This window comes from Nannospalax galili, unplaced genomic scaffold, assembly GCF_000622305.1.
Source record: "Nannospalax galili isolate Female #2095 unplaced genomic scaffold, S.galili_v1.0 scaffold245, whole genome shotgun sequence".
Classification (NCBI taxonomy): domain Eukaryota; kingdom Metazoa; phylum Chordata; class Mammalia; order Rodentia; family Spalacidae; genus Nannospalax; species Nannospalax galili.
The window spans coordinates 1,353,370-1,380,576 of record NW_008353009.1 but is presented as its reverse complement, the minus strand read 5'-3'; the positions used below and the strand labels follow the sequence as shown (position 1 = coordinate 1,380,576).

The window sequence follows — 27,207 nt, the reverse complement described above, 5'->3', positions numbered from 1 at the left end:
CACCTTTAATCTCAGCAACTTGGGAGTCAGAGGCAGGAGGAACTCTGTGAGATCCAGGCCAGGCTGATCTACACAGTGAGTTCTAGGCCAGCTGGGGCTGCAGGGAGATCCTGTCTCAAACAAACAATGAAATCTTAGAAAGAAAAGTGAAGGAGACCCAATAATGCAGAAGACCTTCAGGGCTGGTCAGGCAATAAGAGTCAATAACTTGCAAGCACTACTAACTAGTAATAACTAGCAATAACTAGCAGCACTACTTTTACAGATTTTGTAAGAATTAGGGAAAAATATGTTACATGATTATAGAGAAAAGAAAGAGGAGGAAACACAAAAAGAGAGAAACGGGGGGGGGGGGGGGGAGGAGCCAGGGTGCTGGGCACATTGATTTCCTATGGCTGCTATCACTGTCCCAACCTTGGTGGCTTAAAACAACAGAAAACTCAGGACTGGAGAGATGGCTTAGCAGTTAAGAGTGCCTGCTGTGCAAGCATGAGGCCTGGAGTTCAGATCCCAGCACCTACATGAAATGTGGTTGTGGGCCTGTGAATGCTGATAACCGAGCACCGAGACTGGAAGATGGCTGGGGCTTGTTGTAGATCGGCCTAGCTGAGAAAGGTAAGCTCCAGGTTGAGTGAGAGACCCTCCAAGGAACAAAGCAAAGCAAAGAGAAACAGAAGTGGGCACCTGAAGCCTCCTCTGGCCTTTGTGAAGCCACAAGTGCATGTACCACCCCCCCATCATATACACATAAATATATACATATATCTCATGCACACATACACATAATAAATAAAATACCTAGAAATTCCCTCTCACACAGTTCTGGAGGCTAGAAGTTGAAATCAAGGTGTTCATGAGGGCACACTCTACTCCTACCTCTCGCAGTTCCCATGGCCACTAGCATTCCTTGGTTTGTGGCCCCATCCCTGCAATTCTACCTCCAGGGTCACATGGCATCCTCCTCATCTGTCTCTCCCTTATAAGGACATTTATAATAGCATTTAGTGGCATTTAGGATACTATCTCAAATAAATCCTTAATTACACTTCTAAGGAACTTTGTTTCAAAGAAGGTCACATCCACAGCTCCCAGGAATTAAGTCATGGATACCCTTTTTGTGGGGACTGGGTGCATATTTTAGCCTACCACTGTGTAAGAAAGCAAGGAGGTCCTCAGAGAAGACACCGAAACATCAGGCTTTATACTCAAAGGACTACCTACTTTCAGAAGTGTTGTGCATTACTTACTCCTAAGGATCTTAGCTCTAGAGATGCTCCAATGGCCACAACTGACACTGCAGAAATGCTGATGGACCTGGGGCCTCAAACACTGTCCTCTGGAGTCCACTGTGCCATCCCAGCACTGGGGGTAAGGCCATACTTTCCCTGGCTACTCCAGCTGGTGTTGGGGCTTAGAATGTCCTAGTCAGCGTCCCCTCACTGTGACACAACCCCTTGGCAATTACCTTCAGGGGTGGTTTGAATGAAGATGTTCCACATAGGCTCCAAGTATTTGAACACTTGGCCCCAGTTGCTGTTTTTGGAGGTTTAGGAGGTACAGCTTTGCTGGAGGAAGCACATTACAGGGCACAGGCTTTGAGAGTTCATAGTCTGGTCCCACTTCAGTTTGCCCTCTCTGCTTCCTGTGCCTGTTCAAAGATGTGAGGCTCAGCTATCAGCTTAGGTGCCCCGCCCCCGAAACCTCCCATACTTAATTAACTCTTTGGCCTCTGGAACCATAATTCTAAATAAACTCTTCCTTCTGTAACTGGCTTTAGTCATAGTGTTTTATCACAGCAACAGAAAAGTAACTAATACATCTTATGAGGAGGAAAGTTTTATTTTGGCTGATAGTTTCTGAGCTTTCTGCCCATGGTTGTTTGGACCTGGTGCTTTGAGCCCGTGGCAGCACAAGTGTATATGGTACAGGAGCTGCTCACCTCATGGAAACCAGAAAACTGAGACAGAAAGGGGAGGAGTCCCAACAGCCCCTTCAAAAGTATGCCTCCAATGACCTAACTTCTTTCCATAAGCTCCACCTCTTACCTGCCAGTAATGCCACAGGGCCGGGGCCAAGCCTTCAACACACAGACTTCTGGGAGGCACTCAACACCCAAACTATAGCAGAAGATTCATCATGGCACTGTGATGGGCAGCTGGTTGTTGGAGGTCCTGCAGTGAGGTCCATCCCCTTATCTCCATCTCTCTCTTCCACTCTCTTCTGGCCACTGGGGGTGGCCCTCAGTCCCAGGTAGACAGTTCTCCAAACTTTACAAGCTGCCCTTCAAGTTCTCTCACATCTCCCTTAATAAATTTCTGTCATTTCTTTTACATTTTTTAATTGATTTATTTTTTTTATGTGTATGAGTAAACATATGCTTACATGTACTAAAGTGCATCGGTGTGTGTAATGCCCAAGGAGGCCAGTAGAGGGTGTTGGATTCCCCTGAAACCAGAATTATGGACAGTTGTTAACAACCATGTGGGTGCTGGGAACTGAATGTGAGTACTTTGTTAGAGCAGCCAGGTCTCTTAACTGCTGAGTCATCTCTTCAGCCCAATTTCTATCATCTCTAATCTGTTCTTGACATCTGCGTCTCAGCAACCATCACCGCCATAAAAGCTGCTTGAACGTCAGCTCATCATTAAATAAATTTAAGAAGGATATGTCTCATTGCTACTGGAAATGGCAAGCCAATATCACATCCTATAAACAAAGAAGGCTGAAAATATGTCTGTCCTTAGGGACCATCAAAGTGTCATTAAATGCTTGCCTGCTGGAGGACCACAGCCTGAGGTTTGTTCCTGAACAGGAATTCAGCTTGTGACAAAAAGGTGTTAAAGACAGATTAGCACCAAAGGGGTGGGGGTAGGGTGTTCTGAATCTAATCCGAAGAATCAGAGCAGCTTTCTTATCTAGAACTTCCAAGTTAACATTGACCTTGGTCTAGTCAACAGACCTTACACAGGCCAGTGCCACGAGCAGTGACATGAACAGAGCTGAAAGGCAGTAACAGTGAGTTAACACTGTGGTAGGGATGCTTTTGTTTTTTGGTTGTGACTTTTTGGTAGCCCAGGCTAGCCTCAAACTTGGACTTCTCCCATTGTTACCTCCCAGGTGCTGGGATTACAGGGTGTGCAACCATGCTCAGAGGTAAGACTATAATTGAAATATCACTGTCTTTTTTAGCAGCAATTCTTTCTCATCAGGACCAACCTGGAAGCTTCTCAATTTTGTTTTGCATAGAGGCAGGTCTTCTGGAGTCTCCCCTCTTCCAGTTAATTAATTTGTTTTCATTTGTTTATTTTTGTTTTTATGTGTATAAGCATTTTGCCTGAATGTAGGTGTACCTGGGTAGTATAATGCCTGCAGAGGCCAGAAGAAGGTATCAAATTCCCTAGAACTGGAGCTACAGAGAGTTGTTAGCTGCCATGTGGGTGCTGGGAAAGGGTCCTTTGCAAGAGATCCAGCCCCAAATTTGTTGGGTTTTTAAAAAATGGTTTTGATTGATTTTAAAAATTCATTTTTATTTATGTTTAGGAGTGTTTTGCGAGCATGTAGGTGCATGCAGTTGTGTCACACAATGCTTTTGGAGGCCAGAAGAGGGTGTCAGATTCCCTGAAATTGGAGTAACAGAAGTTGTTAACCATCATGTAAGTGGTGGGAACCAAACCCAAGTCCTCTGAAAGAGCAGCCAGTGCTCTTAACCACTGAGCCATCTTTCCAGCCCATGTTGGTTTATTTATTTATTTATTTATTTATTTTTGAAGCACTGTCTTCCTATGTAGCCCAGGCTGGCCTTGAATTCATGACCTTCTTAAGGCCTCTGCTTCCAAGTGCTAGGATTGCACTATGCGCGAGCATGCCTGCTTCTTGCAGTCTTTAAAGAAAGACAAATCTGTAAGTGGAGAAGAAAAAGGGTAGACAGTAGACACAGCCCAGAGGGTTGAGGGATGTAAGTGGGGACAACACAGAGGCTAGAGAGCCAGAGAGTGGTGAGGGCCCTGGCACTCATCTCCGGCGGTTTTAACTGGGATGGGACTCTGGAGTCAAGTTAAAGACAAAAAGACTCTGGAGTCAAGCTAAAGACAAAAAAAAATCACATCACATTATAGAAACAGTTTTGTTTACACATCCGAATTCCTGACCCCCCTATCTGCTTTCTAAGCACATCCCGTGATTCTTGGAATGATAAAGCATTTCCTAAGCCACCAATTTACATTATTTTCATAGCGGCAGCCGTGCATTCTGCTAACCCCTGTTTTTTTTTTGTCTTTTTGAAGCAGGGTCTCCCTGTAGCCCACGCTGTCCTGGAACTCACTGTGTAGAACAGGCTGGCCTTGAACTCATAGAGATCTGCCTGCCTCTGCCTCCCGAGTGCTGGGATTAAGGGTGTGCGCCACCACGTCCGGCGTACTCCTTTGTATTTTTTAAATAGGATCTCACTACATAACTCAAGCTGGTCTCAAACTTGTGATCCTCCTGCCTCTGCCTCCTGAATGATGGGATCACAGGAGTAAGCTGCCATGCCTGGCCACTTGTAGAGTCTTAATTTACAGAACCCTCTGTCTCCTGAGAGTAAGTTGAAAAGCTATTGTGCCCAGGCACCATTTGGAGAATCAGCCTATAGCTCATTGAAAACAGACGTGGTCTTTTCCATGGGTCACTGGGAGAACAGAGAAGAGATTGAGTGTGGATTCTAAGTTTAAGGTCTACCTGAGTTACATGGCTATGCCCTGTCACACACACACACACACACACACACACAAACACACACACACACACACACCAGTATTTTAATAGGTATTTAGTTAAAGCTCTTGATAGCATATAAGGATGTATAGCTCTAACTGGGGGAGGAGAGAAGGGGAAGAGAAGGGAGGCAGGGAAGGAGAAAACGGGAGGAGAGAGACTAGGATGGGGAGGGCAGAGGATTTATTTGACATTTCAGGGGCAAATTGTACTTCAGGCAAGGCTGGATTCAGTTCTGCCTTGGGGACTGTGTCTTACTCCTCTTCCCTTCTAACTTCCCTTTCCCTTCTTGGCCTTCTCAGGTGGCTGCCTACCCCACAGTTGACCAGGACCTCTCCTCACTCTGGTGGAAGGGGCCCTCACCCATCACTCTTTAGAGTGTGTTGCATTTGGGTTGCTTGTCTGCCACTGAAGCAGTCACTGTGGCCATTAACAGAAGGCTCTAATTAGCTAGGTGAGATGCCCACCTCCCTCAGGAGGGTTGGAGCCAGTCTGTCTAGAACCAAGAGGGCTAAGTGTCCTGGAAAAATGAGACTGCAGTTACTGCAGATGAGGGAAGGGATGTCCTTGGCAGGATGTCTTTGGCAGGTAGACTTTCCTTTCCAGTCTCCCCAGATGCCCAAGTTCCTCCTTAGGTGGAGGAGACACTGAGACCTTCTGGGAAAATTCCCAGTATATTTGTACATGGAGTAGACTATAGCCAGGGTCCCTGGGCTCATCCCAGGCTGGGCTTGGGGCAGGGCTGCTGGTTCCTGCAGCATGTAGGACTTTGGCACTTTGCACACTGTCGCACCCCTAATGAGAGGCTGGACTGTCACCGACACACCCTTTTAAATTTATATTGGTATCTGATCTATCAGGTCCATATACCTATTCCTTCAGGAATATTTTGACCTCTTCTTTCATATCAATTTTATATTCAGACAGTTTCATTATGTAGCCCTGGCTGATCTGAAATTCACTGGTAGCCCAGGCTGACCCCGAACTTGGGGCCATCCTTGTGCCTCTCTTCCTGAGTATTGAGATTACAGGCATGCATCACCACTCCTATATTTCAGAGAAAAACCTTTTGTTCCAAGTGCTTTGAAGAATTATATTAAATCCACAAGAAAGGGCTGGGATGTAGCTGATGAGCAGGACATTTATCTGGCATGTATGAGGACTGGGGTGTGAGGACTGGGGATGGATCTCAGTCCTCCAAAGTAAATAAGCAAATGAAAATGTAAATCTACAGATGAACTTGGGCTTCCTTTCTGGTTCTGAATCTCCCAATATGGTAAGTCCGTTGATTAGTATCTCTTGGGTTTCTCATACAAATAACCATACTATTACAATTAATAATAGTGTTGTCTTTTTCCTTTATAATTCTATTCCTTGATTTCTGTTTTTAATCTTTGGGCACCTGCAAGGAAATGAAACTGATATGATGAGTTGACAGCATACTTTGTCCTTGGGTGCTGCTTGCATAGGTTAAGTTCAGTTGTGAACACGCACTTGTCTCTCCACACCCCCCAACACACATCAAACTGCATACTTCTGACTTGTCCGTTTTTCTGATTTTATACTGTTTCAGTAAAAATTAAAAAGAAGGACTATTTCTTCAACATCTTAATTCTTACAACTGTGGGCACTAAGGGTGCCACCGAGCAGGTCTGTGCCTATTTTCAACCCAACTGTACGTTACTGAGAAAAGAAACCCTAACTAAAAATATGCCTATCTGCTGCCATGAACTATGGAGAGGAGGCCTGGGGAGGGGGTTCAGAGATGTGTCAGCCACCACCAGGACAGAATGAGAGGTGAGGTAGAAGCACAAGAAGTGATGTCCACAAAGCAGAAGGAAGAATTTTCAGTCATTGTTATTGTCTAACCAGGGACTAGGTTGCACGTACAGGGATCAGACACCCAGCAAAGTGTAAGGTGTGGACCCAATCAAGTCTGAGGTTTTTAAAGAATTGGGTTTATTTTGCATACTGCTTTTGAGGTTGTGACAAAGACAAAGGCTGGTCTTTTATATGTTAATGATATCCTTAAACACCTGTTAAGCTTGATTCTTTTTAAAAGGAGAGAATGAAAACATTAGAAATCTTTGCCTCCAAAGAAAATTCTAGCAAATATCATAGGTGTGTATCCGACTATCAGAATAAAAGTATAGTTATTTGTCTTCATTCCCAGTCCCTTAAGTTTGCTGAGCCTTGTGAGGTTTCTAGGCATATATCCCACAAGCCTATATAATCTTTTCAAATTACAGAAATAGTGGCCCTGGCACTTATTGATTTGACATCCAGTGGAAGAAAGGAAGTTTTATGAATAGGATTGGTTGGTTCCTGAATAAAATAACAAATTTTGAATGAAGTTTTAAAGATTCTTAAAGATGGAGGATCATTCGTTGGCTTCATAGTTTTACTTTATTTTTACTCTTTCATTCAACCACGCTCCTTCTTTCTAGCAAGTCTCCAGTTTGTTGGCAGATAAAAATACATCTGCAGGCTTGCCCAGAGCTGCACCATCAGCTCCGTAGCCAAGAAGCCTTGTTTTCTTGCACCGCTATAGACAGTCTTCCTCCTCTATTTCACCAGGATCAAAGTCCTATTCGTTGTAGAGGAGTTTTCTCTGAGGAAATCTGGAATTCAGAGTGGAGTCCCCACAGAGTGAATCCTTGAGGGCTGATCCGTAGCCATGGTCCGTGCACCTCGTCCCCTCCACATCCTCGGCAGAGCTGCGCCCCCTCTCCGTGCGTCTTGAAAATACGCCAGCCTAGCCCAGAAATCCGTTACCAGGCTGCTCTGTCCCCAAAGGCCATTCGAAGGCGGAAGAAGACCGGGAAAACCGCTGTGTTGTTGATTCCCCGGCCCAGTGGTCAGCACGCAGCGGGTCAGGTTACAGGCAGGTGAGGCTGGCGGTTTGGAGAGCCTCAGACGCCAGGGCACCCCTGGTCAGACACACCCAGGCAGCCCCCAGTAGTTGCACCACCGGGTTGATAGTCCCCTGGAGCTGGGCGCCCTGCACGATGGCTGTGCGGGTTGTTCTGGGCGAACCTCAACGGTCGTGGGAGAGACAGCGCGACTCCCAAAGTGAGCACGGCCCCTCTTCTAAACTTAGCATCTTTTACTAGACCTCCCCCCTCCCCCCAGGAATGAAGGTAGACAGGAAACAACAAAAAATAAAAATAAAAATAAAAATCCTCAAAGCTTCCCTCCCCGCCAGCATCCCCCTAACCCTCAGCCCCCAACACACACTCCAGTGGAGGCGAGAGGTTGTATAGCTCTTCTACTGGCTTCCTGGAGAAGTCCTTTTCAGACTCCGAATTTGAGAGTGGTGGGGGAAGGCTATGATGGGAAGGGGACGAGGACTGGAGACCGGCCTTGAAGCTGCGTTTGCGTAACATGCACTTAGCTTTCGTCTCCACTGTGCGTTCATCTGGGATGAAGGGGCTCCTGGGGTGCGAGGTCTCGGGGTGGAAGCTTCTTTGGTAGATAGAACAAGCCGTATTTTCTTAGCTTGAGTGGCCCGGATCAGTAAAACGACGTGATCCAAATATGCGGAATTTTTCTATTCTTAGAGGGGGTTCCAGATGTCAGGAAACTTGAGTCTTCTAACCCCCACCCTGATAAGAGTCTGTCGGACCACCCGCCCACATCTGACCACCAAGATTTCACCAAGCCCGGAGAAGAATTCACAAGGTCCAGAGCCAGTTTCAGGCTTGGTTGTCGGAGACAAATCCACTTCGGAGTTGGGGTCCTACTTGTGGGAGGCCCCAACTCATAGGAGGGGTGTCCGGGGACGCGGACCTAGGTTTTGCTCAAGAGTTCATCCTCAAGTGCACGTGATGGGGGCATAAAGACGAGGGTTGATTTAAAAAAAAAAATGTTCTTCCTTTTTTAAAAAGAGGAGGGGGGGGAGAATCAGACGTTAAATTCTTTTGCAAACATTCATGCCTAAGGAAGGGCTGGAACAGGCAGCCCCGGCCGCCGGAACCGGTCGGACAGGTAGAGAGCTTGTTGACACCGTTATGTTGCAGGGCGCATGCTCACTCCCAAGTTTCCTGGTGCCTTTTCTATTCCACCTTATGAAACTTTTTCCGCGGCGTGGTCTCACCCAGGATTTAAGGCATAGGTGCCGCAGAGCCTAGAAGCTGCGAGTCGCCGGGAGTAGAGGGAAGAGGCCAGGGCAGCACGGTGGGGGGGCGCGGGAAGAGGGAGGGAAGGTGGGTTCTGGACACTAGGAGCCGGGGGACCCAGCCGCCACCGCCGCCCCTAGCGGGGAGCATCCGGGAGAGGGGACCCCACCATGCCCAAAGTCTTCCTGGTGAAGAGGAGGAGCCCGGGAGCCTCGGTCCGCAGTTGGGATGAGCTCCCGGATGACAAAAGGGCAGACACCTACATCCCAGGTGAGGCGCGGGCCGGGCCTGGGCGCGGGGCCCCTGGGTGGGGGCAGGGTGGCCGCGGCCCTTATGCACGGGTCAAGGATTGGGGTCCCCATCTCTCCCCGAGTCCGGCCGGGGTCCCCGGGATCTTGCTGGCGGGGAGATCGGGGATCGAGGACGGGAGACCTGGGACGGCCGGCGCTCCCTCCCCCTAGCCAGAGCCTCTAATTGCCCGGCGGCGGGACCGTTGGTTGCAGCGCGGGCCGCGGTGGCCCTGGAAGGAGTTGTGAGCCTCTGGGGGCTCCCCTGCCCTCAAGTCCTGTAGACTGCACGCGAAGGTCCGCTAACCCTTCTGCAGCGAGGTGGGGCGAGGGCACCGCCGCCTCCGCGGGAGCCAGGGAAACTTGGCGCGCGGGCTCCTCCGCTGCGCGGGCTCCCCGGGGCTTCGTGGGCGCCGGGGTTGGGGCTGAGGATCGGTCCCCACAACACCTTGAGTTAGTTCGAGGGGCCGATCGCCGGGCTGACTCGCCAACCCCCGGGGGCGGCGTCGCCCACTTGGCGAGATGCCCGGGTCCGGGGCGGGGCGGCGGCACCGCCCGCAGGTCAAATTGCCGTGGGCGCCCGGGCGTGACGCCGCGTGGGGCTGAGTGTCGGGGCGCGGTCCCCTCCCTCCGCAGTGGGCCTGGGCTGTCTGCTCCACGACCCCAACGAGGACTGCCGCAGCGACGGCGGCAGTAGCAGCGGCGGCTGCAGCAGCAGCACCGGGGAGCCTGGAGGCGCCGAAAGCAGCTCGTCTCCGCCAGCCCCCGACCGTGAAACCCCGGAGCTCCGCGACGCCGAGGGCCCCGATGGACACCTGGCGGCGACGCAACGCCCGGTTGCCAGGTCAAAAATCAAGGTAAGGTGTCGACTCTGCCCCCGCCGCCACCTGCACCACTCCCTGGCGTCGAGCTCCCAGACCGGCGCCCCTCCCAGCTGCGCCCGCCCGCGCACCGGGGCCCCGCCGGCCAGCGCTCCTGCACCTGCCCCTGGGCGGCGGCCAGACTCCGCGCGCCCTGTCTCCCGTGCAGCTGAGCCTGGGCCGGCTTCCCAAGCGGACGCAGTCCTCCGGTCGTGGCCCTGCCTGACGCCGGGAGTGGTTTCTAGAGAGGCTGAGGACCAGGCCCAACTACTTCGGTTCCCCTGCCCAGTCTGTGCGCAAGGCCAGAGTCTTAACCAGCGGGCAGAAAGGTGGGGGACCTGGCATCTTCGAAGTGACTCTCTCTGGGATGCAGTCCCTGGCACCTTGCGGTCCTGAGAGTTTTGCGTCCTTCCTTGAGTTCAGGGACAGTGGTGACAGCTTGGCACATAGTGGACCTGTCTGTCGCAGCCACCCCTGTTCCTAGTGCCCATGTGCAGCGAGTTAGTGGCGAGGTTTACGCAGGGCACTTGAGTTTGCCTTTTCTTTCAAATCTTTAAGAATTAAATTAGTGGATAAAAGATAAAAGTGTTCACTCCCAGGTTTCTTGAATGTATGTGCCCTTCAAGAATTACAGACTTAGCCGAGTGTGGTGGCGCAGGCCTCTAATCCCAGCAGAGGCTGGTGGATCTTTGTATGATGGAGGCTAGCCTGGTCTACATAGCGAGTTCCAGACCAGCTGGGGCTACAGGGAGACCCTGTCTCTAAAAACAAACAAACAGGCCGGGTGTGGTGGCAGCACACCTTTAATCCCAGCACTTGGGAGGCAGAGGCAGGCGGATCTTTGTGAGTTCCAGGCCAGCCTGTTCTACATAGTGAGTTCCAGGACAGCTGGGGCTACAAGGAGACCCTCTCTCAAAAAGACAAAACAAACAAACAAACAAAAATTACAGACTTGTAGGTAACGTGGTATCTGGATGACACCTGTGCTTTGTTGGATAGGACTGTCTTGGTGGTCACCTGTTCAAAGCTGTCCCCTACCCCCCGGGATTAAGGAATCCTGTCCTGATGACTCATAACCAGCCAAAGAGAAGTAGGGGGTGGTGTTTTGTGCATATATTCTTGGTCCCAGCCTGGAAAGCTATCTGTGCCATTTTGTGTAAAGTAGGTGGTAATTCAAAGGTGCTCCAAGGTGCACGCCACTTTAGGGACCCAGGCTCAAGTGAGGTGGGAAAGGGAGGGAGAGCCCAGATGCTATGAGGGGTAGAAAAAGCAGCCTTTACTTTCCCAAGGGCTTGGCCGAAGAGTGAGCTGGACTGCATTTGGTTATGAATTAGGATTTGTGGCTAGAGCTGGAATCCACAGGAAAGACTTCTTTAAAGGATATTGCCAACTGCATCTGCTCTTAGCAGAGTTCTGCTGAGGTTCAAAGTCAGTTAGTCTGAGACTTCTGGGCCAGGTGGGGTTAAGTGGGAGGGAAGGGTTTGCCTGAGGCTGGTAGCGCTTGCCCTTTGGGACTTTCGACATAGTGTCCCACTTGCATATTTAACTTCAGGTTTGAAAGACACTGTAAGGTTGTTTTGGAAGGAGAGTAACTAGTTTGCTCCCACTCCAACCCCCAAGTTGGCATGGAGAGAGATCCAGTCCCTTAACTCTACATTTTGGAAGTTTCCTTGCCCCCAGGCAAAGAGTGCCATTGGAATTTTGGATTAAGGAAGTGAATAAAGCAATCATTTCCACGATAAGGTGGGGCTGTGATGGGGGAAGGGCTTTCAGACCGTTAACCAGCTCTCCACACTTTCCCAGGGAGATTTTATTCACCAAAGGCATTCAAGTTCCTTCTCTTCCCCTCTGCATCAAAATGGAGGCATCTTGATATTAGCATGCTCAAAGCCTCTAGAAATGCTCCAGCTGTGATATTGACAGTTTTCAAATGACTGAGCAAATTGCCTACCTTTTAGCATATTGTATGACTTTTTTATAATGCGTACAGAATGAAGAATTTCCTCTAAGAATTAGTTTCTTGACTGGAAGAGGAAGAAAGCCACTCAAGGATGAGGTCCATTCATGGCATGGCATATTGCTCCCCAAAATAGAACCCAGCCCTCCTTCCTCTGTGTGCTAGACAAGCACTCTGTAACTGAGCTGCATTCCTAGTCTTAAATATCCCTAAATATTGTTTTATTGACTTAGTTTTCATAACTTGAAGACACACTGGGCAGTGGGCTTGTAGGTCCAGAGAAAGGGCAGGTTTGAGCCTGTGCCTTGCACAGAAGAAACAATCTTGCAATCCTACATTAAATGCAAGGCAGTCGAGACATAAAAATGCTCCTATAGACCAGGTATGGTGGTACCTGCCTTTAATCCCATCACTTAGGCAGAGGCAGGTGGACCTCTGTCACTCTGAGGCCAGCCTGGTCTCCATATCGAGTTCTAGGTCAGCCAGGGCTATATAGTGAGATTTTGACTCAACAAACAAAAAGGAAACAAACAAATACTACTCTGGTGTTCCAGAACCTTCTAGCTGTGTGGTTAAGAATCTAAGTACTGGCTTTTGGCAATTCTTAGAACTGTGTGTCCTTGAACAGTGGTTCAGTCCTCTGGGCCTCAGTTTCCTTATCTGTAAAATGCAGATGTTAATGATATCCTCCTAATACAGTGTGAGGATAAATAAGTGAAGGGGCTGACACTGTATGTGCTCCATAATTGTGGCTATTTGGGCTGGAGGGAGACCCACGCTAACTCCGCTATGGGAGAATGAGTGCCACACCAAAGGTACCAGCAAAGATGTAATTGCTGTAAGTGGGAAGGGTTCTTCATACGGACTTGAAGGGTGTGGAAACGGGGGTGACTGGCAGACCTTAGTGGGCTGAGCCTGTGCCTAAGGAAAGGACTCAAAGCTCTGGTGAGTAAAGGGTAAAAAACACACTTGTTAGAGTCGGGGACAGAGTTGGCAGCATGGAGCTGAAAAGGAACCCTAAGGCAGGATGGGGGGAGGTCAAAGGGCCAAGCCAAGAGGAGTGGGGACTCTTATGTGGGCCGAGGAACAGCTTTGGAAGGCTTGTGAGGAGGAAAGCTTCCGTTGGGTAGTCACCAGCTGTGGTCATAGATATGTGTGCTCCTCAAAGCTTCATGAGTTCACAGAACTCATGAAATAAAAGAACCAGCCTTTCAGAGCATTGTGTCCTCTGGGTGTTGTGAGGTGAAAGCATGGATGCATAGTGTTGAGCACTTCTGCACATGTAGAAACTGCCCAATAGGAAGTCAGCGGACAGTCCTAGCAGGTTTTGTTGTGCTGTCTGCAGTAGGGACCTGGGATTCGACAACCTGGTTGTGTTGATGTGGTAAGTGTGTCTGGAAAGAGTTTGGAGGCAGGTTGGGAAAATAAAGTCCATTCTTGCCCATCTGATCTTGATCTGCAGACCTCGGGTGGTTTGTGAAATGATCTCTTTCACACTGAAAATTCTGTAATTTACAAAACAGGTTGTATCAGGGAGATACATCCATCTGGGTCCCTTGGGGGACCCTTTGCAGATCTCCAACTGCAACTGTAGGGTAGAGAAACCCTGAAAATACATATCATCTTTGTACCTTGGAGTCTCCCCCCAAAAAAGAAAATCTTTTTTTTTTTTTTTTTGTCTTTTTGAGACACAGTCTCCCTGTAGCCCTAGCTGGCCAGGAACTCACTATGTAGACTAGGCTGGTCTTGAACTCACAGAGATTCTTCTGCCTCTGCCTCCCAAGTGCTGAGATTAAAGGCGTGTGCTACCACCCCCAGCTCCAAACAAAAATCTTGAGTGAACTCTTGAGTTGACTGTGGTTTATTCCCTACTCACTGCAGCTGGCAGGACCCAGGGACTAGTTGGTGAATGTCCTTTCTAACCCTGTCTTTTTCTTTGTCCTCTCCCGTGAGTTCTTCAAAAGTATTCCACCTTTCACCTGACTCTCTAGGGGGTGGTGACAGTGTGTGGCAGATGTGTGCACTTTTTCCCCTCCCACTTTTAATTATGAAAAGTTTCAAAGGCAGAATAGTACGTATCTGTCACCTAGTCCTGGCAGCCATCAGCCATGCCAGTCCTGCCCATCCACACCCACTTCTATCCCCCACCTTCCCTCATGTGACTTTGAAGCAGTATCAAACCATACCACATAACCACAGGCCGCACATAGAACTGTGGTTCCGTAAGCTTTTAATTCCAGGTGACGTCGACTTGTGTAAATACACTCAATGGTGAAGTTGCCTAACAGGGCCTTTCTCAGAATGGAGCCATCATTAAGCAATGCCTGACTATACATCAATTATAAGTGGTTCAGAATGTGCCCCAATCACACCCACTTGGATTATGTGTTCACATTGTTAAATGTCTCGTAAATTCCTACATTTCCTCTCCAGTTTGTTTAATCAGGTCCTCATAATGTCCACACATTGTGGTTGACATTTGGCATAGCCCTCAGTTGCCTTTTATTTATATATTTTTTTTCCTCCACTTCTTTTTTATGTGCTCACAAGTTAATTGTTGGAGCAGTGGGTCATTTGTTTTGTAGAGGTCCCAATGGTCTGGGTTTTGCTGAATGAGTCACCTTAACATTTTAGTCTCTGTTTATTCCAAATGGATATTAGAGCTAAGGATACACAGCTCAGTGGGGTAACCCTTGCCATGGGCAGCTTTTTAAACCATGTGGGATTAAAAGTGAAGCTCCTCAGTCACTGCTGAATCGGCCAGTTCAGTGTAGAGATTTCCAGTGGTAGAAAGATGTACAGGCCTGTGTGGCTCTGTATGCTCTATCAGTTACTTTATTTTGGTTTGAATGTGTCACGATGTGTGTGTGCGGGGGAGGGTGTCCATCAAGAAGCAGAGCATGTTTGTTATCTTTCTGTGACTGTGGGAGCTGTTGATGCCCATAATTATTTTGAATTATTAGGTGCTGCAAATAGTGGTATTCCAGTTCTGTTCGTTTATTAGCTGAATTTTTCTTTTTCTTTTCTCCCCCTTCCTCCCTCCCTCCCTTCCTTTTTCTTTCCTCCCTTTCTGCCTCTCCCTCTGCCTGCTTCCTTTCCCCCTCCTCCCCCTGGCTCCTACCTGCCTCTGCAGGATCCAATCCAGGCCTTCTGATAGAAGTTCTGTATTTGACAAAGTCCAGCTCAAGGTTAAGGGATTTTGGGAAATGCAGTTTGTAGCTCTCTACCCTCTACAGTAAAGAAAGGCCAGCAAAAGGAGTTGGAGAGTACACCGAGTGCACATTCATAGGATACGCCATGGGAACCTTACAGGGCCCAGTGTTCTCACTTTCAGGGTAAGAAATAAAGAACTCAGAGAGTACACAGACAACCTGATGGGCGGTGTCCAACCCAAGCACCTTTATTTCAGCATTACAGTAGTGCATTGTGGGATTATCTAATAGGCACAATCAATATGTAGCTTTGATATTTGATCCACTGTTGAGTCTTAAATTAAGGAAACTGAAGCTATTCCTCACCACAATATGAGGCAGGCTGTGAGGTTTCATGGCAGGACCCAGTTCCCTGTCTTGAGGACAGTGTAGGCACAGATTTACAGACAACAGGCCACATTCAGAATCTCAGTGTGAGCACCTGTAAGCCATGTGTCCGCAGGTAGGTTGTGTCCTTGAGCCTCAATTACTTTTGGCTTATGTATTTATTATTATTTTTATTTATGTGATATGTGTGTGTTTGTGTGAGTTTAGATGTACCATGTTCATGCAGGTACCTAATGAGGCCAAAAGAGAGCATTGAATCACCTGGAACTAGAATTTTAGGTGGTTGTTGGTGCTGGGACCAGAACTGGGTTCTTTGCAAGAACAGTAAGCACTCTTGACCACTGAGACATCACCACAGCCCCTCTTCTAGCGTATAAGGATACGTTCCTTTCATAGTCTCTATGTGTGAAGAGGTTGTTCATCCTGCCATGTGCAGGAGTTGAGCCTTAGGAACATAGGTCCAGAAGGGGAATTTGGATTTCAAAGGAATTGGAAGAATGTACTTAATATGCTTTGAGCATTCAGGCATAGCTGACACACATAATGGTGGAAATCTTCTCCAGAAGATTGGGACCAGAAAGTAGCTTTGAACTCAGAGTATCCTCCCACAGAAATAGGATCATGAATTTAATGTCTTGGTCTAGTGGAACTATCATCAGAACATAAAGGACTGTTCCCTTTTGGGTTGGTTTTTAGAAATTTGATGGGCAAGGGATCTTAGCAACTTAGAAGTTGTTCTCAGAGCCAGTTCAGTGCCCCCTGCCTCTCTGGATGTTGCTGATGTTTACAGTAACCCTGATACAATGATAGAGTTTTGTTGTTATTGTTGGTGTTGTTTGCCCCAGGGGCCTACTTTTTAGAACTTGAGGGGAATTCAGCTTGGTTTTTAAAATGAAAGCGGGGCTCCTTCAGAGAACAGGACAGAGAGCTAATTTCTAGGCTGATGTCATTTCCCAATCTCTGGAGTAGTTTCTCTGCTTCATTCATAAGGCTTTTGCAAAGTGTTAATTTTGAATTAAGGGTGAGACTTACGAGACATTTCCAGAAGGTAACATGGTGCAAATCGCCCTCCAGGCAGATCCCGAACAGCACCTTACCTGGTGATTAAATGCATTGATCCCTGTATCAAAACACATGAATACTGACCCTATGAGGAATAGAGTCTGCACTTGTTTCCATATTGATTGGGTGATTTTACTCCCTGGGGAGACATAAGAGAGGATGTTGGTGGCTATGGCTTCTGGGATTGTGGAGTTGCAGATGGAGGACTGGGGCTTGTGGCTCACATTGATGGTGAATTCTCTTTTTCTTCTACCAGAGAGAGCAAAATTCAAAAGCAAATTGAGAAACATGGGATTTTTGACCGATTGTGCATGCACACATCAGTATGTGTGGGTGCATGTGTCTGTGTGGCTGTGGGTGCTCTTGCACATGTATACAGGTACATGTGGTACTCAGAGGACAGTCCCAGGTGTCATCCTCAGGAGCACCACTCACCTCCTTGATACAGGCTCTTTCATTGCTCTGGGGCTCACTGATGAGGCTAGACTGACTGAACAGGGGTCCCCTTCTCTGTCTCCCCAGCTCTAGGATTACAAGCATGCACCACTGCACCCAGCATTTTTACAGGCATTCTAGGGATCAAAGTTGGATCCTCAGGCTTGTGAGATGAACACTTAGTGAACTATCTTCCCAAACCTCCAAAATCATTTTATAATTAACATGATTAAGATGTAACTTTGGTCTAAGTTTTGGTTTATGATATACCTTTGGTATTGTAGAACCAAATAACCAAGTCATATTGGGTAATTTTGTTTTGAACAATAAGGAGAGAGAATGTTAAGTGCATACCTGTGTAAACATATTGTAGTGGCCCAGGCAGCAGACAAATGATCTGCAGGAGGGAGACCTGGTCCAGGCATCAATTGTGTCTTCTGTGTCATACAGGCCACCCTGGGAGAGGAGGTCTGGGAATGTGGTAGATCTGGGCTGAGCATGCAGCTCCATGGTAAGAATGTATATTTAATGTGCGCAGGACCTGGGTTTCATCCCCAGTACCAGAATTATCAAATGAAAACACAAGCAATATGACAAAGTTGATATTCTGGAGAGAATTTAATGTATTTATTGGGTTTTTTTTTTTTGTCTTTTTTGAGACCGGATCTCCCAGTAGCCCCAGCTGGCCTCGAACTCACAGAGATCTGCCTGCCTCTGCCTCCAGACTGCTGGGATTAAAGGTGTGTGCCACCACACCTGGCTCTTGTTTACTGTTTTAGTTCATTCATTTCTACTGCCTATTGCACAAGTGACCCAAAATATAGTGGCTGAAATAATGGATATCATAACTTCTATTTCTTGGGATGACTGGGCTCTCTCTCTCTTTTGGCTAGGGTTTTTCTTCTGGAAGTTGTAGCCACATGGATTCTGGGATAGGGGTCTTTTGGGACCAAGAGCAGAGCAGGTTTGTGCCACTCTAGTCCTAGGAGTAAGCAGCTGATGCAGACCTGCGCCATCTCTTTCCTCTGCCAGCTGCTGGACTGATGGTACCCTGTTATTTTTTTTTAGTATTTTATTATTTTTATTTTTATGTGTATGAATGTATTTCTTGCATGTATGTAAGTTCACCCATGTCATACAATGTCTACGGCAGTCAGAAGAGGACATCAAATTCCCCTGAACTGGAGTTATGGATAGTTGTTAGCCACCATGTGGGTGGTGGAAATTGAACCTGGGTCTTCTGCAAGAGCAGTCAGTACTCTTAACCTCTGAACCATCTCTCCAGAACCCCCACCCCCATTATTTTTCAACAAGCCCCTACTAATGGACATAATGATAACATTCAGTTTAAGGCAGCACACATATGAAGTAAGCCTTTGGGGATAAATGTCATGTTGACAGATTTATCCTACAAGTATCCCTTCCCTTCTGAGAAGTGAGAAGCCAGTTATGGGCTGTCATCCTTTGCCTATTGTCTCTGTCCTTAATTCATTAGCTCTTCCCAGTCTCTAGGGTAGACTTGGCCTTCAGAAGCTCAGGACACTTAGTGGGTCTCCTTTGCCTCCCGGGGCTCTTTCTTGCCCTCTGAATATATTCTAGCTCCATTAGGGACCCCCAAGATCCTTAAAGGGACACTGCCCTTCTCCATACTCCATTAGCTGCTTTTCCAAGCTCTGGCTCCTCACACCGAACCAGACACAGATCCCTGTTTCCCAGCACCCTTTCAGAATATTCTTTGCCATTCTCTTCTTCCCCCTTCATCGCTGCTTGACTGTGGAGTTCAGTTCTCTATAACCCTCTTCCTTGGTGTTCTGCATCCTGGGCACATGTCTCTATAGGTACCTGTCACATTCTGGGCTGGCCAGATTGACTTGTCTCCTCCCCCAAAAGTATAGCAGCTTTTGGGGGAAATGTCATGTTAGTGTACTGAGCAGACACTTCAAAGTTAATTCAGACAAAGTAAGCTCTGAGCCAGTGTGGAATGAACTAGAGGAGGAAGCAATCTGGAGACCCCTGTCCTGTCTCCCTGCATCCTGCCACCTGCCCCCAGCTGCCCAGCATCTGACTGTGTTCTGGCCCTGGGCCATGCTTTGGGCACAGGGATGAGAGGCAGACGTGTGAGTGAACTTGTGTTAACTGTCCTCAAGCCCTTGTGTGGAGGAATCCACGTGAACTCTGAGGAGACGTGTTTAATAAGCGCTCTGGAATGAGGCTGAGTGAAGTGTAGTCAACCTTGCATATCCATGAGCTCCACATTTACGAATTCAACCCGTTGCAGATTGAAAATATCTGAAAAGAACATTGCGTCCGTACTGAACATGTACAGATCTTTTTCTTGTCCCTTGTCCTTATTCCCTAAATAGTCTAACAACTTGTCACAGAGGATTTATGTTGGTGCTGGGTATTATAGACATCTGTTTAGATCATCTGTATGTGACTGAGAGTAAATGGGAGGACATGCATAGGTGCAAACTGCAGTGTTTTCTGTCAGAGGCCTGAACATCTGCAGAGTTTAGTATCTAAAGAGGACTCTGGCACTCATCCCTCATGAATGCCACAAGGTAACTGCACTGAACTCAGGACTAGTGCCTAGCCTCACTTCTTTCATCTCCTTTTCCTTCTTTTCCTTCCCCTCCTCTAATCTTCCACACCCCCCCCCTTTTTTTCTTTACTTTATAGTACTACAGATAGTGCCCAGGGCTTTGCTCATGCTAGACAAGCAAGTGATCTGTGGATGAGCTGCATTCCCAGCCCTCAGGCTTCTTCTTATTTATTTTTATTTTATGTGCATGAATGTTTAGCTTGAATGTAAGTCTACCTGTGAATACAATGCCTCACAGACCAGAAGACGGTGTCGGGTCCTTTGGAACTGAAGTTATGGACAGTTAGCTGCCATGTGGCTGCTGGGAACTGAACCCTGGTTCTCTGCAAGAGCAGCCAGAGCTCTTAACCACTGAGCCATCTCTCTAGCCTCTTCAGCCTTCTTTACAAACAATCCTGGCAGAGCAGTTGAACCATCTTCTACAGGGTCTGATGTGGTGGCCTTTGAACACATCAGATCTGGTATCTCACACCACACAGACACAGGTTCAGAGTTTGTCCATGGGGACAACTAATGTGGCTGAGAGAAACCTGGGTGGAGGAATTCAGTTGTGGTCTCACTGATAATAAAGCTGTGGGATCCTGGCCAAGCCACTTTCCTAAATGATGATTTGTTCATGATTTGGGGGTGAGGACCTGGAACATGGCCCAGCCGGGCAGTTTTCATCTGGATGGCATTGGTTAGGGCCCACTCAGGTGGTGGTAAACCCTGAGTTAGGCTGGAAGGTCCAATGATAGCATGGCTAGAACCTTGGTGCCTCTCCAGGGTGCTCTGGCTCTCCCCACCTGGCTAGCTTGAGCTTCCTTGACATGGCAGCTGGCTTTGAGAGAGGCAGTGAACTGCCAGGTTTGCCAAGACCCAGAAATGGCCTTCATTGCTGCTCTTTGTTAGTCCAGGTGGTCATGGGCCCTGCCTAGATTCATGGGGAGAGGAAATCATTTCCATTCCCCGCTGTTGCCTTTTTCAAACTTAAATTCCATTTATTTATTGTGTGGGGGTGTGCTGTATAGTACACAGGTGGAAGTCAGAGGAGAACTTGATGGAATCAGTTCTCTTCTTGAACCACGTTGATCCTGGGGGTTGAACTTTGTTGTCAGGTTTGGCAGCAAGAACCTTGACCCTAATGAACCATCTCATCAATCCCTCATCTCCATCTCTTGATGGATCGATCAGCACACAGGGGCAGGGAGGAAGGTCCTGACTGTGGCTGTCTTTGAGGATCATCAACAGCAGGACACAGACCCTCTTCCTTCTGTTCCTTCATCCTCAGGACTTGGTTGCTCCTCATGGTCCAAGATGGCTGCTGGAGCTCTAGCCAGTGGGAACCTCTCCTCTCCTTTAAGGAACCTTCTTTTTTAGCAGTCAGGTGGTCACGTGGCCATGTCTTGTTAAAGGCTGCTGTAAGACAGTGTGCACAGGTAGGAATCAGGTCTGTTGAAAGGAGAAGGGGAGAATGGCTGGCAGAAGCACTTGATGGTGACTTTTTACACCTTTCCCAAAGCCAAGCCCACTTGCAACTTAGGGGGAGCAGAAGCCACAGTTAGACCCAACCTAGTGAGCAAGGGTGACCAGGTTCCCCAGTGAGCCCCCTTGGACCTCACAGCCTCTCTCTGCTCCCAGTTCACCACAGGCACCTGCAGCGACTCTGTGATTCACAGCTGTGACTTATGTGGCAAGGGCTTCCGCCTGCAGCGCATGCTCAACCGCCACCTCAAGTGCCACAACCAGGTGAAGAGGCACCTGTGCACCTTCTGCGGCAAGGGCTTCAATGACACCTTTGACCTGAAGAGGCATGTCCGCACGCACACAGGTGAGGCTGTACTCTTGCTTTGCTCACTTCCTGTTCCTTTGACACCACCCCCACCCCCCGCCCCCCGGAGATCTACACTGTGAGTGTGGAACAGGATGGTATTTCTGGGAAGGACACAGGATGAGCATTTGGGTCCAGCCCATCTGGGTTCACCTCCTGACTGCAACCTGTCGGCCATGTCACCCTAGGCAGACATGCTACCTCTCATAGCCTGTTTTTGTCCCAGTAAGATATGATGTGCAGGTTCAAGTAAGGCTCAAAGCAGATCACTAGGGGGTAGTATTCAGAGTCTCCACCATAATGCAGACCCTGTAGTCTGGCTGTAGAATGGGTTTCCGAGGGCCCGCTACAAATAGTTTATGCCTCTTTTAGTTTTTTTTATTGTTTGTTTGGTTCTGGTTTTTGCTTTTTTGAGATAAGGTCTTGCCTTATAATCCAGACTAGCCTTGAACTTCCTATCTTCCTCTGTCTCCCAAGTGCTGGGAGTGTATACCACCAAGCCTGGCTCTGTCCTCTTTCTTGGGAGGTAAGCCTGACTTCTAGACATCATGGTCCTACTGAGACATTGGAAAAGCAGAGTTGTCCTGAGCCTCCTGCCGGGGCATGCTTCTGCCTTTGGGCTTCTTCCTCAGTTTCTTGACCTTTTCTTTTCTTTTTCTTTTTCTTTTCTTTTCTTTTTTCTTTTCTTTTCTTTTCCTTTCCTTTCTTTTCCTTTCCTTTCTTTTCTTTTCTTTTCTTTTCTCTTTTCTTTTCTTTTCTTCTTTTCTTTTTTTTTTCTCTCTGTTGCCCCAGCTGTCCTAGAACTGTGTAGACAAGGCTGGCCTTGAACTCACAGAGATCTGCCTGCTTCTGCCTCCCGAGTGCTAGGATTAAAGATCTGCACCACCATGCCTGGCTTTTTTCCTGATTCTTAAAAAAAATTTCTTTTAAATTTTTATACTGGGAATAGAACCTATGGCCTTGTCCATGCGAGACAAGCACCCTGCCTATCTCTGAGCTCTCAGCCCATTTCCTGACTTAGGCATTGTGGATCCGAGACCTCTCTTTCTCCCTGTTCCAGAGAGTCTGGGGGCTGACCTTTTGCCTCACTCCCAACCCTGCTGATTGGTCACAAGCTTCATTAATTTTATCTTAGGCACATCTGGCTTCTAGCCTTCTCCACTTGCGGCCCACAGTCCATACCTTTGGCCCAGTAAGCCCTGGAGGAAAATTGTAAGGATGCCACTTCTCTGCTAAACATTCTCTAACGCTGGCAGAATGGATTAATGCAATCCAGGCTACTCCTCGAGGCCCCTGACTATACGGGTCTTTTTTATTTTTTATTTTTCTTGAGACAGGATCTTGTTGTAGCCCCAGCTGGCCTGGAGCTTACTATGTAGACCAGGCTGGACTTGAACTCACAGAGACCCTCCTGCCTCTACCTCCCCAGTGCTGGGAATAAAGGCATGTGTGCCACCACGCCCAGCTTCCATTTTCTTTTCTAGTCCTTATCGTGTTATTTTTCTTAGGGTACTGGCATTAAGCTGTGTCTCTGGTCTGGCAGGAATCATCCCCACATTAGAAAGTGGATTGACATACAGAGAATACCTGTATTTTTTTAGTATTTTAAGATCTTTTTCTAAAATGAACTTTTCATTGAGGTACATATCAAAAAATATGCACAAATCTCAAGTACAAATCTCAAGTACCTAGACCTAGATCCATGTAACTAGCACCCAGGACAAAAATCATATTTTGGTTCCTAGTGGTCACTACCCTTTCCCCATCACTACCTCCTTCCCTCTAAGGGGAATCACTATCATGACTTCCAATTAATATATTGTTTCTTTTAAAAAAATTTTAACGATTGTGTGTGTGTGTGTGTGTGTGTGTGTGTGTGTGTGTGTGTGTGTGATCAAACTGGTCCTCTGTGAGAGCAGTACATGCTCTTACCCACGGGGCAATCTCTCCAGCCCCTATTGTTTCTTTTTTAATTTATAGAATCTGTACCCCCTTTGAGTGTGGCTATAGGCTTCTTTTTTAACTCAGCCTCCCAGGTTTGGCATTGCCACACCCACCTGCTTACAAGTCTTATTTATTTATTTATTTATTTATTTATTTATTTATTTATTTATTTAAGCTGGACATTGAATCCAGGACCTCAATGCATTCTGGGCAAGTGCTCTATTATTGAGCTATAAACCCAGCCTTGTTTTTAGTTCTTATTTTGAGAAGGCTCTCAGTTGCTCAGGCTGGCTTCAAACTCCCTGGGTAGCCTTGGCCAGCCTTAAACTAGCAATTCTTTTTCTTTAGCTAAGATTATAGACCTGCATTGCCAGGCCCACTGCCCTTCCTCCTCCTCTTCCTCCCCCCCTCCCCTCCTCCTCCTCCTCCTCCTCCTCTTCTTCTTTTTGTCTTAGCCCGAGCTGGCCTGGAACTCACTATGTAGACCAGGCTGGCCTCAAACTCATGAAGATCTGCCTGCCAAGTACTGGGACTAAAGGTGTGCGTCAGCATGGCTGGCTGCCCTTCTCTTTTGTAAATCACAGTGAATCAATAAAAGCCTGACCTCTGCAGTAAGCCAAGAGGAGGGGAGACCACCTAGGAGTGGCAAGGGAGCCTGTATGATGGGAGGATCAGTTAGAGGTAGTGAGGTGGCGTGTCTTGCAGAGGATGGAGGGCTGCTGAGCGACTGCAAAGCTGGGCCTGAGGGACATCAGTTGTTTGTCAGTGAAAGCCAGCAGCATTTCTCAGACTTTTCCTTCTCTCTGAGGAAGTCACTGGAGACATGGCCTGGTTATTTTGCTCCTTTCATGGTATACTCTGCCAGGCCTTTAGGACAAAGTGAAGGGGTTTGGGATGCATGGCAGACTATGGATATCTTCATCTGTTGTGAGCATTGAGCTGATGGAATTTCTTGTCTGTGATACCATTTCTATCAGGGACTGACTGCTCCTCAGAGAAGAGTTTGTAAGTTGAGTTTAGTCACTAATAGTTAAGAACCCACACCTAGGGTTTAGGATGTAGTTCAGATAGAACACTTCCCTAGCATTAATGAGGCCATGAGTTCAATTTCTAGGACTGCCAAAACAAAACCCATGTCCAAGTTAGTGGTCAGACCATTTGAATTAGCTTATCTTCTCATCTTAGTTTTTCTTTTTCTTTTTCTTGTCTTTTTGAGACAGGGACTCCCTGTAGCCCCAGCTGGCCTGGAACTCGATATGTAGACCAGGCTGGTCTTGAACTCACAGAGATAAGCCAGCCTTTGCCTCCAGAGTGCTAGGATTAAAGGCGTGCACCACCATGCCTGGCTTTTTCCTCAGTTTTTCATCTCTAAAATGGGATGATGCCGGGAGGCTAATGAAATAGTTCAACAGGTAAAACACCTGCCACGGAGCCTGACAACCTGGGTTTGCATCCCTGGGACCCACATGGTAAAAGGAGAAAATTGACTCCACACAAGTACAATGTGTGGCACACATGTGCCACCCACCCCCACACAAATAAATAAATAAAGTGAAAGAAACAAAAGAAAATGAGGATGATGCCTTTTAACACCTGTTACCTAAAAGTGATGTTTGTGGGCAAAAATTGCAGTGAAAGTCTTCATACTCAGGATTTAGTAGATAGTGAATTTCAACTGGTAGTAAAAGTTGTAGTAATTGCAGGTATTTCTAGACAGGCAGGCCTTCTGTGAGTGCAGGTAGTTCTAGCTGACAGGGAGAGATGATGAGAGCAGCTGCTCGGATGACAAGGGAGACAGCTGACAGCTAGATGGGAATGCAAGATGTGCCAGTGGGGTGCTCTGGATGGTAGCTTTTCGGCTGGCCTTAAAGAGTAAGCAAGATTCCCATGGCTGGATGGGAGAGAGGGCACTGAGGTTTGGGGAATATCTTTGTTTGGGTTGCCCCTGAGGCAGACCTTGCCTTGAGGATATGGGTGTGGACATTTATTTGGGAGGTTACTCCTGAAGGCATGGGAAGGGAGTCAGGGGGAAGACAACTAGTAAGGACGCGTTCACATGACCAAGTCTCATGGTGGGCACCTGACGATAGTGTCTGCCCAGGAGGTAGACATTAGCAAGTGAGGAGGAAGGCAGCTCCTCAGACAGTGAGGGACCTTTTAGAACCCCCAGATGGTAGCCAGCTACACTGCTGCAAGTCCTCAGCATTGATGCTGTCTTCTCAGACAGCCCCAAGTAGCTGCTGCTGTTAGTACCCCATTCCATAGATGAAGAACATCAGACAGCTCACAAGGGTAGAGTTGAGAATCATGATAGGTTGAAGTTCAAGGTCATTCATCTATAGGATCCCCAGTCCTGCCCCCAGCACATAGGGCCTTCTGGCATTCTCCCTAAGGCAGGGACCTACTAGCCTACCTCATAGCACTTTCTAGAATCCTGCTCACTTCTGGAGAAAGATAAAAGGAAATTCAAACCTGGTACAACCCACACCCTCCAGTGTGAGTTTTGATAGATTGCAGAGGTTGCAGAGGAGCCTGTATGTATGCTCAATGGTGCTGTGATGTGCCATGACGTCCTCTGATCACCCCCCCCACCTCCCTACCACCTGCTCACTAACCCCTACCCCACTCCTCTCACCTCCAATCCCCCGGCAGGCAGAGGTGCTCAGGCCTTCTCCATTTCTTGTTCCTTAAAGGTGACAGTCCTAGCGGCTTGTTATGAGGATGCTGAAAGTGATTTTAGCTGATGAGCTTTTGCAGGTGGCATCACTCTATCGATTTGAGGGAGAGGTGCCACTAGAGGTAGGAAACCTGGGACCACACAAGCCTGAACCACAGACTGGTTGTGTGTGACTATTGAATCCTTGCTATGAAACTGGTTGCAGATAGATATGGCTCAACACACTGGATTTCTGCACTTAATAGAAAAATAATCTCAAATTTTAATGTAGATCTCACATTAAAGTGGTAATATTTTAGATATATTGAGTTAAAATATAGCATTAAAAATAATTTCTTTGAGGCTGGAGAGATGGCTCAGTGATTAAGAACACTGTTCTTCCAGAGGACCCGGATTTGATTCTCAGTACCCTTCCCTTTCCCTCCCCTCCCTCCCTTCCTTTGTATTTTGAGTCAGCTTTGAACTCCTGATCTTCCTGCCTTTTCCTTCCTAGTGCTGGGATAGGTATGTACCACCAGGGCCAGATCTTTTCTACTTTTTTGTTGCTATTGATGTTTAGATAGACTCTTACAATGTATCTCAGGCTACCCTCAAACTCTCCATCCTCCTGTCTCACTCTTCTGAGTACTAGGTGTTTGCTATCTTTCCTAGTTGCTTCTAGAAATTTTTAAATTATAAATTGTTTTCCATCTAAATTTCTATTGGACAGCATTTTGATAAATGAAATCTACAGGTGACTATTTAATGAATTTTAGTCATAACTTTTGCTTCCAATGTTGTCAACAAATAGCCTTGTGGAAATGATTTGGACCTATTTTCCCTGCCCAGACTTGTTTTCTGATGGAGGGATGCCTCTAAGAACTACTGGATCAGAAAGAGGAGCTGAGGGCTCACATAAGCCTTATCTGGTGATAAACATGAGTTGTCCCCTGCTCTGGGCAGGCTGTGGTGCTGGATGCTGGAGGTGGAGGCCAGCCTTGCCATTATCTCCTGGGTTCTGTACAGTAGGGAAATTAGTACAAAGAGCAAATGTTTGAGAGTGCTCAGATGTTTTAGTTCATGTGGTCCAACCTCACTGGCTCCAACAGACCTTTCTTGAATTCAGTGGGAGCTTGGTTTTTGCCTTTAGTTGATTGTGAATATTAGGGTTTTGATATTGACTGT

At 47.5% G+C, this 27,207-nt stretch overlaps 1 protein-coding gene across 1 annotated transcript in view; it reads left to right on the top strand.

The window, feature by feature from the left end:
- The first annotated feature begins 8,752 nt into the window (after positions 1–8,752).
- The window catches only part of Ovol2 (ovo like zinc finger 2), a 31,092-nt gene continuing 12,637 nt past the window's right edge, over positions 8,753–27,207 (top strand). Inside the window, exons 1-3 of the mRNA XM_008850277.2 lie at positions 8,753–9,140; positions 9,794–10,014; positions 21,233–21,422. Of these exons, the coding sequence (XP_008848499.1) occupies positions 9,041–9,140; positions 9,794–10,014; positions 21,233–21,422 (511 nt within the window). The 5' untranslated portion in view covers positions 8,753–9,040. The remainder of the gene's footprint in view (positions 9,141–9,793; positions 10,015–21,232; positions 21,423–27,207) is intronic.